The sequence below is a fragment of the Pelobates fuscus genome, chromosome 5, assembly GCF_036172605.1.
Source record: "Pelobates fuscus isolate aPelFus1 chromosome 5, aPelFus1.pri, whole genome shotgun sequence".
NCBI classification, from domain to species: Eukaryota; Metazoa; Chordata; class Amphibia; order Anura; family Pelobatidae; genus Pelobates; species Pelobates fuscus.
The window spans coordinates 119375444-119393804 of NC_086321.1; the positions used below are offsets into that span (position 1 = coordinate 119375444).

Genomic DNA, 18361 nt, shown 5'->3' on the forward strand with positions numbered 1-18361 from the left:
TCCCCCTCCCTATGTTTTTTTACTCCCCCCTCCCCCTCCCTATGTTTTTTTACTCCCCCCTCCCCCTCCCTATGTTTTTTTACACCCCCCTTTCCTTATGTTCTTTTTACTACCCCCCTCCCTCCCTATGTTCTTCTCAGTTACCTCCCCTTTCCTGCAGCATGGCCGAGCTCCTCTTCCTCCTGGCTGTCAGTCCGGCCAGGTACCGCGCGGTACAGGAGATTCAGTTTCCTGTTCCCGGCCGGACTGAAAGGAAGTGAGCAATTGCTTGGTTTGCCTGCCTGCTAGTGACGGGCCTGCTGAGCACCAGTCGCCTTCTTTCTATACTGCCGATAAGCTTTCTGCACTGATCTAGCCTAGCAGTTCAAGACTTAGCTTTATGACTGAATGCTGTCACTCTCAGCCAGTGGAGCTTACAGCAGCCTCTGGCTCAGCAGGAGAATTCTAAAGGCACCTGGCAGACCTCAGATAAATTAATCAGACTCAGAAATCCAGGACACATTCTATTATGGCCTTACCCATTTGATGATTGCAGATTAGTACGTTTCCCCCAATTTCCCAAAACAGGTGCTACAGAGCCTCTCTGACCTTGCTGTTGATCCATGCCAGACTAGGGCAATGCTGAGTGAGTGTGAGGCTGATAATAAAAGAAATCTAAACTTTGAAAAATACAGGTACAGTGGCTGCCCCATACATTTCCCCCTGTCAATTTACATTGTATTAGAGGACAAGAGAGGAGGAGTTTTGCAAAATGTAGAGGGGCAGAAATTAAAGCCATTTATTGGCGAAGCGCAATGTCTGAAACTGTCTGCTAAGGAATAGCTGTAAAATATTATTGAAATTGATTTTGCTAATGTGTAAGTGGAATTTCCACATAAGCAGTGGAGTCTTAGAAGGCTGGGCCACCAGTGCCTTTACTCAGTTGGTTCAACCACATGAGTGTTAAAGTGCCTGCCCATACTGTCTCTGGGATTAGTGTTCATACTCTTGGTACCATCCCCCATTTCTGTATCAAATAATTATTGGGCAGTTTGATACAGTCGCCCAGTCACTTTCTTTGCATTTTGCGATTGATGAACTTGTGCATTTGCAATATCAATTTTGACCAACTTTGGAAAGCATTAATTGCCGGAGAATGTCAACTGACATGCTCAACCAATAAATGCCACCACCCATAGAGTATGTTGTAATGGTTCTTTGAGAAAGGAAATGCTGATGGTTTTAACATTATGTCAATATTTGTGCGGTTTAGATAGCTTATATGATAAAATAAATAATGAACAGCAGTTTTCCATTAAGAACCTGGGATTTACATTTGGGAACCTTATGGGATCTACATTTGTCCAACAGACTTCTGTTTCTATGAGTATTTATGTAGTAAATACTCAGAAATGGATGCCGAGTATTTACTACATAAATACTCAGCACCCATTTCATAGCTTAAGCAATTCTAAATTAAAGCTGATATGTCATCTGCACAAAGTTTTCTTGCAGATGTTTAACCAGCGAAAGAATAGCAAGTTAAAAGAACTCATATGTGTTTTTCAAACATGTGTCTTTGTGTAACGTGGCCAAGTAATGCAGATTGTCTGACAGCCAATGTTTTTGGTATATTTTCAAAGATTTAAGAAACTTTTTAATAGACTTGAGCCTTCCTTGTTGTGAAACTCAATATTCAATGGTCCTTTTGGGCACCCATCTTAAGTACCTATTTCCCGTTTACAGCAGCAGTTAGACAACAAGTTATTAAAATTTAGAACAGTTTATTGGGACTGGACCATACCTCATTGTAAGAGGCAGACACGCACGCAACAATAAGTACAAAGTGGTGTGTGTGTGTGTGTGTGTTGATGTTGAATACAAAGTTCTAGAACAAGTGAAGTGAAAAGGATTTGCATTAAATGTTAATCAGCTCAGGTAAAAGGGTTTGCTTCCGCAACTAGCGATCACTTACTTAAAGTTTACCCAATGCACCATAACCACTTATGTGTTTTGAAATGGTTATAATGTAACACTTGTAATACTGCATATAAAGGACTGCGTTCAAAGGACAACTGTCATTGAATTATCATTTTTACTTGTTTTGTTCAAAGTTAAATACATTTAATGAAACAATTTCTTTTCTTTTTTTTATTATATACTTTTTTTTATTTATTTTATTTTTTAAATCTGGCTAAGCAGCCATGTTGGGTTTGTCTCTACAGTTATCTGACACACTGCTGTTCATCTTAACTTGCCTGCCTGCTGCAGTTTTAGAGCAATCACAGCAGTAAGCATGTTTGGCTGAGCACCATTTGATCAGGTAACAGAGCCTAATCCAATGCATCCAGATAAAGGGGAATTTTCTTTAAAACAAATCAATGCACCTCATTAACAAAAATGTTAACAATAAGTGAAAATTTGCAGACAGTTGTCCTTTAAAGGAACACTCTAGTCACCAGAACAACTACAGCTTAAAGGGACACTATATGGTCAGGAACACAAACATATATTCCTGACCCTATAGTGTTAAAAACACCATCTAGCCCCCCCTCCCACCTCCTAAATATAGTAAACTTTTACCTTTGTTCCTGTCTGCTGCTGGCTCTGCCCCTGATCTGTCTGCTTGACTGACATTATCAGAAGTGTTGTTTAAATCCATAGGAAAGCATTGGGTTGGCTGAGCTTGTCAAAGAGGCATATCAGGGGCAGAGCCAGCACAGCCAAACACAGCCCTGGGTAATCAGCATCTTCTCTTAGAGGAGTTTTCTGTGTCGGTGTCTCCACCCTCTGCATGGAGTCACTGAACTCTCTTCATAGAGATGCATTGATTGAATGCATCTCTATGAAGAGATTATGATTGGCGCAGGGTGGCGTTTTCCTATAGGGAAAGCATTGGATTGGCTGAGATCATCAGGTTTGATCACCAAGGAGGCGAGGTGAGCGGAGCCAGCCACTATGAAACCAGCGCAGTACTAGAATAAAGGTATGTAAATTTACCTTTTAAATGCAGTAGAGGGGGACCAGGGGCCTAAATAGTGTTACAGCTATAATGTCAGGAATACACATTTGCATTCATGACACTGTAGTGTTCGTTTAATGTTGTTGCCAACAGTGTAACTAGCCAGCCTAGAACAAAGGTTTCGGCCTGCCTAATGTCAGTTCTGTATATATTCCGCACACAGTGTCATTCATTGGCTAAGAGCAGCCAGCAAACACCTCTCATCCAGTATATGACCAAAAGGATTGTCATCCAGCTTATGCAGCTCTGTAGAAACCAAATAAGAGTCAAACTATTGCAAAACAGTTTTCTGTCCTGTTGGGGAAAGGCTCTAGGCATCTCATTCTCTACAGTGAGATGTAATTGTTATGATGCTCAGAGTAATACTTTAAAGGCAGCAAAACAACTTTAGCTTAATGAAGCAGATTGGTCTATAGATCATGCCCCTGCAGCCTCACTATTTAGGAGTTAAATCACTTTGTTTATACAACACTAGTCACACCTCCCTGCACGTGACTTGTACAACCTTTCTAAACACTTCCTGAAAATTAACCTAGATCTTTTTAGGTTCCTGTATTGCACAGTCTGTTTGATATAAAATGTCCTATCCCCTGCACTGTTAATGGCTTGATATACCCTGCAGGAGCCCTCTCCTGTACATGATTAAAGTTAAATTTAGAGAGCAGGATAGAAAAACAATTCTAAAGCAAGTTAACATCTGAATGCAAATTAAACAATTTTGTTTTAATACAAGCTTGACAAAGACTTCATTGGGAGTCTAAAAATTGTAGTGTTCCACTTGTTCTAAAAAAGGTGCCCGGACCCTTTTTCTAATACTCTATATTAAAGGGTCATTCCACTGCCCAAATACAAAAAAAAAATATTTGGTAGTCGCACACATTTCATCAAAGTAATTTAATTCTTACTTTATTGAATAATCCTGATATTGTTAGGTTGAGAAGAGGACTGCATTTATTTATTTTGCAAGCGACTAGAGTTACAGCCCAGAAGTGGAACCAGGCCTTGGCACTAATCTTTTAAATCGCTGTCGAATATATTTCGTTTTCAAATATATACCTCTGAATGTAAAAGTCACATTGAAAAAGGGGAGGGGTTTTGAAACCTTTATTAAGGGAGAAATATATATATGTATGATAAAAATTGGCAAACACGTTACCAACAGGTGATTAGACCTAGATGGTGGGTAAGTAGAGTGTCATCAAATTAATGCTGTTCATAAGTCAAAGAGTGTCTCCAGCATATGAGTACCTGAATAACTAATGGATAGGAAGAGGCAAGAGAGGGGAGAAGAAATGCTCATATATATAATGTGAACACATATATCTAAAGTGTTGACACAAAAATATGGAGCACTATATACATATAGGTAAAGTAAAGGGGAATGTAGGTTGCTTGGCAGAGATAATTATGTCACAGAAGGTCAGAGAACTGTGGTCACTACAGATGGCAACTATATCAAAGTTGGTGTATAGAGGATAAGGGTGCACATATATTGGAATGGTATACAGTATATAAATATACCTCTAATATTATATAGTATTCCTGCATAAAATATGCGCAAATGAGAGGGTAGTTCTCCAATATAAGGGGGTATTTCTGCTGGAAGGTGCAGCTAGTATAGAAACCCCTCACACACACCACATCAATATCCTAAAGTCGCCCTGGACAAGCTGTCTAACTCACACCTGTGAGGGTAAAAACTAACTGCTACTTCAAGGCAGCCTCAAATTGTCCCTATCTCCCCGTAGATTCAGCATACCGTAATGCTATATCGACGCCTCTCCCATCCACTTAGTGAACACAGCACATACAAAAAGCAAATCAAAATAAATGCCCAACCAGATAGGAACCAAAGTGAAAAGGTAAAAATTAGTAATTAGCATCGGCTCAAAAATCGCTCGACGCGCGTTTCGGCGTTTCAATACGCCTTTGTCAAGAGCAGGGACATCATAAATGAAAAAGGTGCTCAGAGCAAAGTGCTCAAAGAGTATTAAAAACACAGAAGAACCTGTTTTTAATACTCTTTGAGCACTTTGCTCTGAGCACCTTTTTCATTTATGTTTTTCTAGCATGTGTGTGTAACCTGGGGATTCAGATGTTATGACAGCATTTAGATTAGAACACCCACGAAGGTGTTTTATAGGAGATAGGGTATTAGCATAGCACTACTGTTTGGTTGGGAGTGTGTTTCTCCCTTTCCCTGTTCTCTCCTACTGCTTTGTTACCTGAGTTATGTATGGGAGTACATATTGCCTTCTATCCCCTCTCCGTTTTTTGTGAGGGTTCCTTTTGGCTATTAGGCTCTTGACTAGCCCTGTTCCTACCATACATATTTCTCCCTATATTATTCTGTCCATCACTGATAACCCAGGTTTTTAATAGATTTCAATAAAGGCTTTTTTATTTTTTTGGCAACTATACTTCTGTTGAGATTGGACTGGGTATTTACCCTCTGGGCGGTCTTTATATAAGACATCCCTTTTTGGGTTTTTTTCTTCCTTTTTTCTACAATTTCCAGGGTTACCCCCTTTTAACCAGTCCAGGTGACCTCTATACTCTGGAGGCTCGGCAGTGGGATACGGGAGTGTCTTTTCCTCCCCCCCCCCCCCCCCCAGAATTTGCTAAATCTTAATATAAATTTAAAAGAAAACCGCATATCACATGAAAAAGGTTTAACAAGTTATAAGTGATTTTCAAAGTTTTCTTTAATGGTGTAAATTCCAGCAAAGTAACAGTTCTCCTCTAAAACTTAAATTGAGCATAAAATGTTATCAATACATTGTATTAGCAGTTTTGCTTGCAAATCTATCGATTAAGAGAAAAACCTATTTGAAAAATAGGCTTTTCTCCTAGCTGTTAGTCAATGCCACAATGTGCTGAGGCATTGACTGATGAGGAGGAGCAGAAAAAAGACCTCACACAAGCGGTTCTTCTGCTATCATAAGCTGAGCAACCACATTGCATGCACTGTGGTTGCTATAGAAACTCAGAAGCACAGGCTAGGGAGCATAGGAACGGAGTGACACCACTTCACTTCGTTCAGATGCTGACATTATCAAGGTGTGACTGCGACTGTGCATTTTGATTATCTCCCTACTATCAGAGTTGTGCTAGGACATGAATGTCCTAGATGGCCTGAAATGAAGAGCCATGCTGCAGCTGTGGCTATTTTAATGCTACATGCACTGTAATTACCATTTTTGAACAGTTTGATTTTTTTGGCTGGGATCTGTTGGGCACTGCTGCCCGCCTTCAGTACCATCCCAGAGAGCTCAGCAGCAGGAACTTCTGTTGGTTCTTCTGGAGTGAAGTCCTTTGTAATTTGATAGTCTGAAATCATATATCAGTCATTGACCAGAAAATACACAGTTATAAACGAATTGCAACCAACAGGCTGCAATAAAAACTCTCCTTCTTTAGACAACTTAGAAGTAACTATAGGTACCCTACCTTACAAGATGTTCATATATATTGGCAAATGTATTTAAGTACCGTATCTCTTTATGTTAGCTGTTCTTAAATTAAAGAATCACTATTTCTTAAATGAATGGTTGCCTTGGATTAAAATGCTAAATACAATGTTGGTAATCGGTGTAAAAATAAACTAAAAACACTTGGATGATATGAAGAGGGCCAAAGTTTCTTCTGCTCTTGCAAGAAACTAAACATAAATTTATCTTACTATTCTGTGCAGAGCTAGAGATCTTCCCTAATCAGTTTGCTTATAATGTGAAATTTGGAAGGGAAATATAAATAAATAAATAAAGAGGTACTTTAAGCATCTACGCAACATAACCACAGTGGTTGTTATGGTGCCAGGTATCCTCTGGGTACCCAAAGTGTAATCTATCAAACCATTTATGAACGGTTTTATATATACTCTGAGGGAGAAAAGTATTTGATACCCTGCTGATTTTGAACGTTTGCCCACTGACAAAGAAATGATCAGTCTATAATTTTAATGGTAGGTGTGTTTTAACAGTGAGAGACAGAATAACAAAAAAAATCCAGAAAAACATATGTCAAAAAAGTTATAAATTGATTAGCATGTCAATGAGTGAAATAAGTATTTGATCTCCTACCAATCAGCAGGATTACTGTCTCCCTGGTGTCTTTTATACAGGTAATGAGCTGAGATTAGGAGCACGTTCTTAAAGATTTTTTGGTTTTTATTCTGGATTTTTGCATTTTTCTGGAATTTTTTTTTTTTTTATTCTGTCTCTCAAAGAGAGTGCTCATAATACCAGTTAGTTACCTGTATAAAAGACACCTGTCCATGAAGGCAATCAATAAGATTCCAGACTCTCCACCATGGCCAAGACCAAAGAGATGTCCAAGAATGTCAGGGGCAAGATTGTATACCTACACGACCATCACCGAGGTAAGAAGGTGACAACAGTTGGTACGATTATTCGCAAATGGAAGAAACACAAAATAATGGTCAGTCTCCCTTGGTCTGGTGCTCCATGCAAGATCTCACCTCGTGGAGTTTCAATGATCATGAGAACAGTGAGGAATCAGCCCAGAACTACACGGGAGGATCTTGTTAATGATCTCAAAGCAGCTGGGATCATAGTCACCAAGAAAACAATTGGTAACACACTACACCATGAAGGACTGAAATCGTGGAACAGCCGCTCAAGAAAGCACATGTACAGGCCCATCTGAAGTTTGCCAATGAACATCTGAATGATTCAGAGGAGAACTGGGTGAAAGTGTTGTGGTCAGATGAGACCAAAATCAAGCTCTTTGTCATTAACTCAACTCTCCGTGTTTGGGGAAGGAGGAATGCTTCCTATGACCCCAAGAACACCATCCCCACCGTCAAACATGGAGGGGGAGACATTATGGTTTGGGGGTGTTTTTCTGCTAAGGGGACAGGGCAACTGCACCACATCAGTGGGACAATGGATGGGGTTATGTACCATCAGATATTAGGTGAGAATCTCCTTCCCTAAGCCAGGGCATTGGAAATGGGTCATGGATGGGTATTCCAGCATGACATTGGCCCAAAACACACAGCCAAGGCAACAAAGGAGTGGCTCAAGAAGAAGCACATTAAAGTCCTGGAGTTGCCAAGCCAGTTTCCAGACTTTAATCCCATAGAAAATCTGTGGAGGAAGCTGAAGGTTAGAGTTGCCAAACATCAGCCTCGAAACCTTAATGACTTGGAAAGGGATCTGTAAAGAGGAGTGGGACAAAATCCCTCTTGAGATGTGTGCAAACCTGGTGGCCACTTACAAGAAAAGTCTGACCCATTGTAATGCAAATCAATTTATAACTTATTTGACATGTTTTTCTAGATTAAACATTATAATAGAGTGATCATTTCTTTGTCAGTGGGCAAACGTTCAAAATCAGTAGGGGATGAAATACTTTTTCCCCTCACTGTACCTGTATCTGTCAGTTGCCTGCACTACTTCCGAACTGAACTGGAATGATAAAGTAGTAAATACTTCCGCATTATTATACCAACTCATGCAAAGCTGATGCATCATTGGCCGGGAAGTCAGCTGACCGCTCTCAACCAATGAGTAATGTCTCAACTTCACAAAATCACACAGAAGTATGAATTTCTGCTGTACTTTACCAGACCGGACAGGTTCCCAACAGAGATGGATAAATATGAAACATTTGTTGATATTTTACCGTCTGGACATGCCAGAGAATCCTGACATTCTAAGCACCAAATCCACTTCAAAAGTGCTGTATCCCTTTAATCTTTCACACATAGCTGTATTTGCTATTGATACAAAATAAGATAAAACACCCAAAATGTTTTCCAATTATTTAGAAAAACAGGGAGAAAACAGTCTTCCTTGACTCCAAAGTAATCAGATTTTAAAGAAATCTTTTAAATGTGTTAACCTCTATCGATAGAGAATTAGGTATTGTGATTGCTTGTGGAAGAAACACAAAGCACTTTACTCATTTTTAGGTGAAACATATTTTCCCTTAGTCTAAGTAAATTGCATCTTGTCCTTTGTAGGGTTCTAACCAGGCTCACCAGAGAAGTGTTTGTAAATGCATTATTTTAAACTACATGAAATAATGGGTTTTGGAGACTTCCCTTTAGGTTTACACTTACCTTTAACTATCTCAACTCTACACTGGTGCAGCAATAAGAACTAAAAGACAGGGCTTCTTTTGTAGTTCACACATGACACTAATTTCCTTCCCCTTTCCTAAGGGTTTACTTCCTTCGCTGTTGTTTTTTTATTTTGTTTTGTTTTTTGCCATTGTAAAAAAAAAAGTAGTCATGCAACACATCAGCAAAAGTGCAAGTGCCACCAGCCCTGTGGTGCCTACTCTTCAATCACAAATAATGAAAACAGGACTGGGTAGAAACTTGGGCATAATCCAAGACAGATGAATTGAAATATACTGTGCAGTGTTTCGGCTGACACAGCTTGAGAAATGATCAGTATGAGACGAAACCTTGCATGATATACTTTAATAAAAATGCGTTGGGTTTTGTCACATTTTGTTCTGGTTTCTTGTTTTGCCATTGCAACCAAGGCTGTGGAGTCAGCACACAAAACCTTTGACTCCAACTCCTATATTTATGGTGCCTCCGTCTCCCAATATTCTATTATATACTTTATAAACATAGTAAAATCACCCTATTACGATTTACTGTATATGCTGGTGTATAAGTTGCACATGATTTTAGGGGTTATTTTATTTGGCGCATATTGGCACAAACCTATATTACACCTCTAATGTTTGTGGTTTATTTATACGCCAACAAATAGGGTACATTGAGTCTGAGTTATTACATTTGTTTACTTACCTCAGAAAATCAATTATTGATTCTGACTGCAACTCCACAACACTAATTGTGACAATTCCACTATGTATTAATCTCCGTTTTAATGATACACACACACACATACATTTTAAAGGATTGCATTCAGCCTATTAAAGCCCTGAATTCAGTGTGTTTATTGTACAATTTGTAGTGGTATGTGGCACACCACTGTGACACATCAAATTGATTGGCCCCACTGATTTAGAATACTCCACATCTTCACTAGATCACAGTTTCCTGCATTATCTTTTCAATTAAACATCCGTGATTGCCCAATATCTAGGTAGCCTAGATTGTTGATGGTAAAATAACTCTTAAAACTCTTGGGAATGATCTGGATTGCCTGAAATGTATTTAATTTGTGTTTTTATTGTATTACCAACAATATATAACAATTGGAAGTCTTATTATTATTATAATATATAGCTTTGTCTATTGCATGTTGGTAAAATATAAAGATTCTCCAAAACATTGCTTCTTTTAACAATGAAACCCTTAATAAATCTAAAAACCATTTACATTCTGTTGTCATTTTCCTTTGGGAAACGATCTTTCTTCTTTCTGTCATCTAAAACACCTAATCAAATGAGCAGCATTTCATACGCACCAATGTTAATCGGTGGTTTATTGATTGATTTTATTTTTGGCCATAGGTTACAAGGCAGATCCATGAGCATGAGCAGGAGAACGAGTTGCGGGAACAGATGTCAGGATATAAGCGGATGCGGCGCCAGCACCAGAAGCAGCTGATCGCCCTGGAGAATAAGCTGAAGGCTGAGATGGACGAGCACCGCCTTAAGCTGCAGAAGGAGGTGGAGACTCATGCCAATAACTCGTCCATCGAGCTGGAAAAGCTTTCCAAGAGGCAAATCGTAGGCATGGATAAAGAGGTAGGTTACACTTTCAAGCGATCTACCCAAATCACATTTAACAGGAGGGAGTTGTATTTGAGCTAGTTATTATTTATGTCCATATTTCCAAATATTTCAACAAGGTAGAGGTAAAAATAAGAAAATTATTATGATAAATGAATATTCTATGCATTTTATTCTGTTTGGTGCTATAAAATATAGATCAAGAATAATTTTCTATATTAGGTGCTTTTTAAAATGCTTATATTTACCAGCATGTGTTTAACTTTTACTCAAGTGCTCTATAGGGAATGTATTTTTGAAATATGGTAAATAGAATGGTTTAGGTTTGCCCTTAATTCTATACAAATTAGGGGCAACATTTTTACACTCATTCTCTCTAATCTAAAACGACCATCACACAGATGTGCCGTCACTCACTCTGTAGCAGGCTTTAATGTAACTTTCAGTTTCTGCCTGGGTGCAACTACTGAATAGCAATATATAATTCAACATAATTCCAGAAATGTGGGCACTCAGTTCTTCAGGCAAAAAAAATAAAAAATAAATTATATACCGTTAAGTCTTATTCACTGATCACTGCAAAGCTGACAACTTTTCGAATCCCTCATGGTCCTTTCTCAAGGTTGTCTTGAAAAAGGACCATTAGTTTGTTGAAATATATATGTGTGTGTGTGTGTATATATATATATATATATACACACATATAGAGAGAGAGACAACTGTACCTTGCACTCAGACTCCAACTCCCAAGCCTGGGTGTAATACCAGGGCTCCAAATATCCAAATGGTTGTAATAGAAGGCTGCACTCACGGATTCCATAAAATTGTACTTTTAATCAGTCTTGTTAAAAGAATCAATCAACGTTTCAGTCCTACTTGAGGACTTTCATCAGGATTATATGGACAGTGTGCAAAAGACAGTGTATACATATATAGGTTACAATAACATGTAACTAGACTCACCCCAGGTGCTCTGTGTTGTGGCCGGCGTCTAACCCGGAAATGTGCGCATGTGCGAGGCGAAACTCCGCCCCCAAACGTGACGTCATGCGTATGTGGCAGGCGTTGTCATAGAAACGCAGCCAAACATAAAGTGTTGCGATCAGGATTCTATCCTAAGCGCATGTGCGGGGGCCTAACCCGCCCCCTAACCTAACATTATGTATTGTTACCATAGTAACGCGCTATGGACATGTGATATGACTTAAGCTTACAATCATACATGCTAGTATTACTATAAGATATAGTGTAATAGGACATTTTATAAGTGGTAAAACACCTAAGGGCATCATAGGACAATGGTGTGTGGAAATCAATATATAGAAGTAAAGTGCTTACTGCTGTTTAAAGTGTTAGTGCAAAATCCATCAGAGTATAAAGTGCTGTAACTATATAAGTGACAATTATTAAAGTGATATAGTGCTTTGGTGCTGAATAAGATATTGTGTCACCTTATCAAGACAACATTATCAATATAAAGAAAAATAAAACTGCTTGCAACTGCTTGCTATATTCACAATCAGAAAAAGATTATATACTAGGTAATAAAATTACATCTACCGCTTAAGGAATATATATTCTCAATATTAGCTAAAGATATTCTTGTATCAGGTATCAAATAACGAGTATTAAACACTTAAAATAATAACTGATACCTAAAATACTTTTATTAGAAAAGCACTGCTTTTTTATGGCCTGATTAATTGAACCAGAATTTAAAATAGAATCCTTGGAGATCTGCAAGACCTACAACTTTTAAAATGTCTTCAATAAAGCATGGAATTTTAATTTAAAGACTGTGATTGAAAGCGATTTGTTTACCTAATATACTATATTTTTATTAGTCTTGCCCTGTTTATGCAATTGTAAATATATTGATTGATCACTGAATGGACAGACAAATAGACTTATCTAGTTGTTTTAACAATTAATCTAATGATTCTTTCTGTAATTGACCATAGACTTCTTCTCGGTATTTGCCATCAAAGCTGTATTTTTAACCGAAACTTAACCCCTTAAGGACAGAGGTATTTGTCCACGTTCTGTACCCCCCAAAAAACTAGAATTTGAGCTATATGTCTGTTCAGCCATAATTTACCTCATTCATATTAAAGGATCACTATAGGGTCAGGAACACAAACATGTATTCCTGACCCTATAGGGTTAAAACTACCATCTAGCCCCACTGGTCCCCTCATACCTCCCTAAATATAGTAAAATCTTACTTCTTTCCTTTAGACCTGCCTGCTGACATCAGCAGAAGTGGTAGCCTGATCCAATCACAATGCTTCCCCGTAGGATTGGCTGAAACTGACAGAGGCAGATCAGGAGCAGTCCCAGCAAAATTCAAACACAGCCCTGGCCAATCAGCATCTCCTCATAGAGATGAATTGAATCTATGAATCTCTATGAGGAAAGTTCAGTGCCTGCATGCAGAGGGTGGAGACACTGAATATTTGGATGCATTTTAGGCAGCCATGATCCAGGAAGGATCTCTAACAGCTATCCGAGGAGTGGCCAGTGAAGTTATTACTAGGCTGTAATGTAAACGCTGCATTTCTCTGAAGTTTCCCTGAAGTTAATGATTCTACACACCAGAACAAATTCTATAAGCTGTAACTGTTCTGGTGACTGACTATAGTGTCCCTTTAAAGGAACACTAAAGGGTCAGGAAGACAAACGTGCATTTTTGACCCTATTGTGTTAAAACCACCATCTAACCTCCTTGCCTCCCTAAATATAGTAAAATCATACTTGTATTCAAGTCTGAAGCTACTTCCTCTGCCCCTGAACCGCTTCTGTCTGACTCAGACCACCAAATCTGATGTCGGCAATCAAAATGCTTCCCCATAGGATTCGCTGCGACTGTCAAGGAGGCAGATCAGGGGTAGAGCCAGCACAAGTCAAAACAGCCCTGGCCAATCGGCATCTCCTGAAAGAGATAAATTGAATTAATGCTTAATGCATCTCTATGAGAAAAGTTCAGTGTCTGCATGCAGAGGGTGGAGACACTGAATGGCAGTGCACTGCCTAAGGAAGCACCTATAGCAGCCATCTAATGAGTGGCCAGTGGAGTTATCACTAGGCTGAAATGTAAACATTTTCTCTGAAAACACAGTCTATACAGAAAAAAGCCTGAAGGGAATGATTCTACTCACCAGAACAAATTCAATAAGCTGTAGTTGTCCTAGTGACTATAGTGTCCCTTTGTTCACACACAAGCTTATTTTTTATAGTAAATGTCATATCCCTGATATAAGTTAGTGCAATAAAGACTGAATATATTGATTTAACATTCTCACAAATATAACCGTACCACCATGTACCAGTTTTCCATGATTTGATTGAAAAGTCACAGGAACAAATAGGTTAGATGCCCTTTTCAAAGCTGAAACTTTGACAAAGTGATTTTCTGGGCCAGTGATACTTTTGAGAGTATATGGCAGACCAGGAATAAAATTACCCCCATGATAGCTTATTCTATGATTAAATATAGGCATCCCAGGGTATTCCCAATGGCATAATTTGAGTTGTATGGTCCAGCCAATTTATCACAAATGCAGGCCCCATTTAGTGATCATATTCCCTTTTGTGTGTTTTTACACACACATATTCAATTTTCACAGGAAATTTCATAAGCCTGATATGAGTTAGTGCAATAAACTAATTTTTTAGTACACATTGTCTCATGAATATAAGATTATCTGCACAAACCGTTTTTTCTGTTTTGGTTTTTGGTAAGTTACATGGTCAAATAGATTAGATGCCCTTTTAACTTTAAATAACATTTTAAAAAGTAATTATCTGCATCTATGTCGACTGTGAGCGAACATGGCATCCTAAGCAAGATAATTGCCCCCATGATGGCATGCCTTTTAAACAATTTTTCTAAATTGACTGGGCTTTGCGTGCACAGGGACAGGCCAGAGTCAGGGGCATCCAGAATTCAGAGTAGTCTGTAAAACAAGCCAATAAGTTGGTACATCCAGCTAACAAAGTAATCAGGACAATACCAGGTCAGAAATCCAGGAAAATCAAACAAGCTTACAAAGTCCCATACAGAGTGATTCAATAGTTCAGCTCTGTTTAAAAAAAACAAAAAAAAAAACTTGTCCAGGGACTAAAGCGTTTGCCCGGTCTACTTTTCCGCCATGACAATCTACTTGTCCTGATACAAAAATTATATTAAATATATTAATCAAAACAATCAACAAATTAAAGTAGGTAATGAACTTAAACAGAATCTTTTCCAAATGAGAATTGTAGCTTACTTTATTAAAAAATATAACTATAATTAACTAAGGCAACCTTATGAGGCGATTTATATCCATTGACATGCTAGGTTACAGAATAAGCAGTGCTTACACTGCTGAGCCTACAGGGTAAATCCCTTTGCTCCAGAACCACTACATTAAACTTTGGGAATATAGTGTGGGGTGGGATAGCTATGTAGTGTGTAGGTTATGCAGTTTGTGTACGGAACATAGTGTGAGGTGAGATAAGGATATAGTGTGTATTTGTGTAGGTTGTGTAGTGTGTGTGTGTGTAGGGAACATAGTGAGGTGTGGGAAGGGATGTAGTGTGTGTGTGTGTGTGTGTGTGTGTGTAGGGAAACTGGTGTAGTGCACGATAGAGAAGTAGTGTGTGTAGGGAACACGGTGTATTATTATTATTGTTGCCATTTATATAGCGCCAACAGATTCCGTAGCGCTTTACAATATTATGAGAGGGGATTTAACTATTAATAGACAAATAAATTACAAATAAAATTTACAGGAACAATAGGTTGAAGAGGACCCTGCTCAATCAAGCTTACATTCTATAGGAGGTGGGGTGTAAAACACATTAGGACAGGAATTTGCAATCAAATAAGGTGGGCTGCCCTTTAGGAGAGGGCAAGAGACAGGTATGTGAGGAAGGGGTTAGTCTTGGAGGCCATAAGCTTTCCTAAAGAGATGGGTTTTAAGGCACCTCTTAAAAGATGCAAGACTAGGGGAGAGTCTGATGGCAGTAGGCAGGCTATTCCATAGGAAGGGAGCCGTCCGCGAGAAGTCCTGCAAGTGCGAGTTGGCCGTACGAGTGCGGAAAACGGACAGGAGGTGGTCACGGGCAGAGCGGAGAGACCGAGAAGGGACATACCTATGGATCTGTGAGGAGATATAAGAGGGGCTAGAGTTGTTCAGTGCTTTATAGGTGTGAGTTAGTACCTTGAATTGACTCCTATAGCATACAGGAAGCCAATGTAACGACTGGCAGAGGGGTGAGGTGTGTGAGAAACGACTAGAGAGGAAAATCAATCTAGCAGCAGCGTTCATTACGGACTGTAGGGGTGCAGTACGGCTATTGGGAAGACCAATCAGGAGAGGGTTACAATAATCCATGCGGGAAATTACTAGAGCATGGACAAGCTCCTTGGTAGTATCTGGTGCAAGAAATGGGCGGATGCGGGCTATGTTTTTAAGATGGAATCTACAGGATTTGGCAACATGCTGGATGTGAGGCTCAAAGGTGAGACCAGAGTAAAGTATGACGCCAAGACAGCACGTTGGTACCACAAACTTGAAGGGAGAGCGAAATAGGAGGATCAGTATTAGGAGGAGGAAAGACAAGGAGCTATGGATGTAGGGAACACATCATAGTGTGTGATAGGGATATAATGTGTATGTTTGTAGGTTATGTAGAGTGTGTAAGGAACATAGTGTGGTGTGAGATAGGTATGTAGTGTATGTAGGGCACATAGTGTGGGCTGGGATAGGGGTTTACTGTATGTAGGGCAGGATAAGGATGTAGTGTGTGTATAGGGCACATGATGTGGGGTGAGATAGGCATGTGGTTTGGGTAGGGCACATGCTGTGGGGTGGGATAGAGATGTAGTATGTGTAGGGCACATAGTGTGGTGTGGGTATGGCACACAATGTGGGGTAGAATAGGGATGTACTGTGTGTGGGGCACATAGTGTGGGATGGGATATTAATGTGGGATAGGGATGTAATGTGTGTAGGGCAGTTTAGGAATGTAGTATGTGTAGTGTACATGGTGTTGGGTGGGATATGGATGTAGTGTGGGGTAGGGCAGATAGGGATGTGGTGTGGGATGGGATATGGATGTGGGGTGGAATAGGGATGTAGTGTAGGTAGGGCACATAGTGTGGGGTAGGGATGTAGTCTGTGTAAGGCAGGATATGGATGTAGTGTTGGTTTGGGCACATAGTGTGTGTGTGTGTAGGGCAGGTTATGGATGTAGTATGTGTAGGGAACATAATGGGGTTGGATATGAATGTAGTGTACGATGGGTAGGTATGTAGCATAGGTAGGAGAGAAATTGCGCTACGGAATCTGTTGGCGCTATATAAATTGCAATAATAATAATAATAATAATTTCATGTTTTTTTTTTTTTGTTTTTTTTTATTAAAGTTAATTCCCCCTCGCATACCTTTGTCCAGGGAGGGGGGAATGCTGATCTCCTGGTGGTCTCTGCCAGTGCTTCAGTTATGCTGGTGCAGAGAGGAGCCTTCCTTTTGAGATCCGCACTAAAGGTTTCAGAGCTCTGCTGTGGAAACTCGCAAGAAAGTGTGCGCTATCTCCACCTGGCAAAGGTGCAGAACTGAAGCGCTCTCTGATCATTCAATCCCTGTCAGGCATACATAGGGGCGGATGAGGAAAATCCGCAATCTACTCACTGGTCAATAAAGAGTTAAGGGTGGGCCGGCAAGCCGGGGTGCAAACTCTCCCCTTCAGAGCACTCTAATATAGAGCAAACCCTGGTTATTGCATACTGTGCCGGCTGTTTGGTGCCTCTGTGGGCATGGCGCCCAGTGCATGCACACAGCTCGCACACCCCCTAACGCCGGCCCTGCGCATTGTGCAGACATACATCGATGCCTCAAATGAGGATGTAAGACCCCTGCAGCTGTGTAGGGGACCTGGATCCTAGGGGGGAGAAAAAAATCCTTTAACTCTTTGCTGCTAGCCCAAAGCAGGACTAAAAAAACAACAACATGCCCAGCGCCCGGAACTGCATGTCCAAGGCATCAGCCTATACGATTTGCGCGTCCCTGCTAATCTCCTCTTTGCTACTTTTCTTGTGAATTGCCACAACACTCACTAGTTTCCAATCTTCTGGGACTACTCCCGTTAACAATGATTGATTAAATAAATCAGTTAACGGTTTTGCTAGTACATCATTAGGCTCTTTTAATAACTTTGGGTGTATTCCATTAGGCCCCATTGACTTATTTGTCTTTACTTTTGACAGTTGAAATAGAACCTCTTCCTCTCTAAACTCACATGTAACTAATGACTCATTTTTGGGGCAGGAGCATGGGCGGAGCCTGACCCAGCGCCGTGGGACCTCGGCGCTGTATTCAGGTAAGTCACTGAAGGGGTTTTAACCATAGTATGAGGTAGAGGCAATACACAAGTCTGCACAATTTCAATATACAGCTTTGTTGGATAATTGAAACAGATGTAATGCAATACATACAAAAATATTATTGTTGAACAGCAAACCATTTCAATGTAACAATCTGTTAGTTTACAATTTCATCGATCGTGTAGCAGTGACAAACCTCAATCAAAAGGCCTGGTAATCCGTCCATTGTGATCCATTATGTATAATGAACCACCCTATTCCGGTGCTTTAGAAGTTCTTAGAACATAGTGATGACACATCTG

At 39.7% G+C, this 18361-nt stretch overlaps 1 protein-coding gene across 1 annotated transcript in view; it reads left to right on the forward strand.

The window, feature by feature from the left end:
- Nucleotides 1-18361, forward strand: part of TAOK3 (TAO kinase 3) — a 140573-nt gene that overhangs the window by 99262 nt on the left and 22950 nt on the right. Inside the window, exon 14 of the mRNA XM_063454181.1 lies at nucleotides 10466-10702. Coding sequence (XP_063310251.1) covers nucleotides 10466-10702 — 237 coding nt within the window. The remainder of the gene's footprint in view (nucleotides 1-10465; nucleotides 10703-18361) is intronic.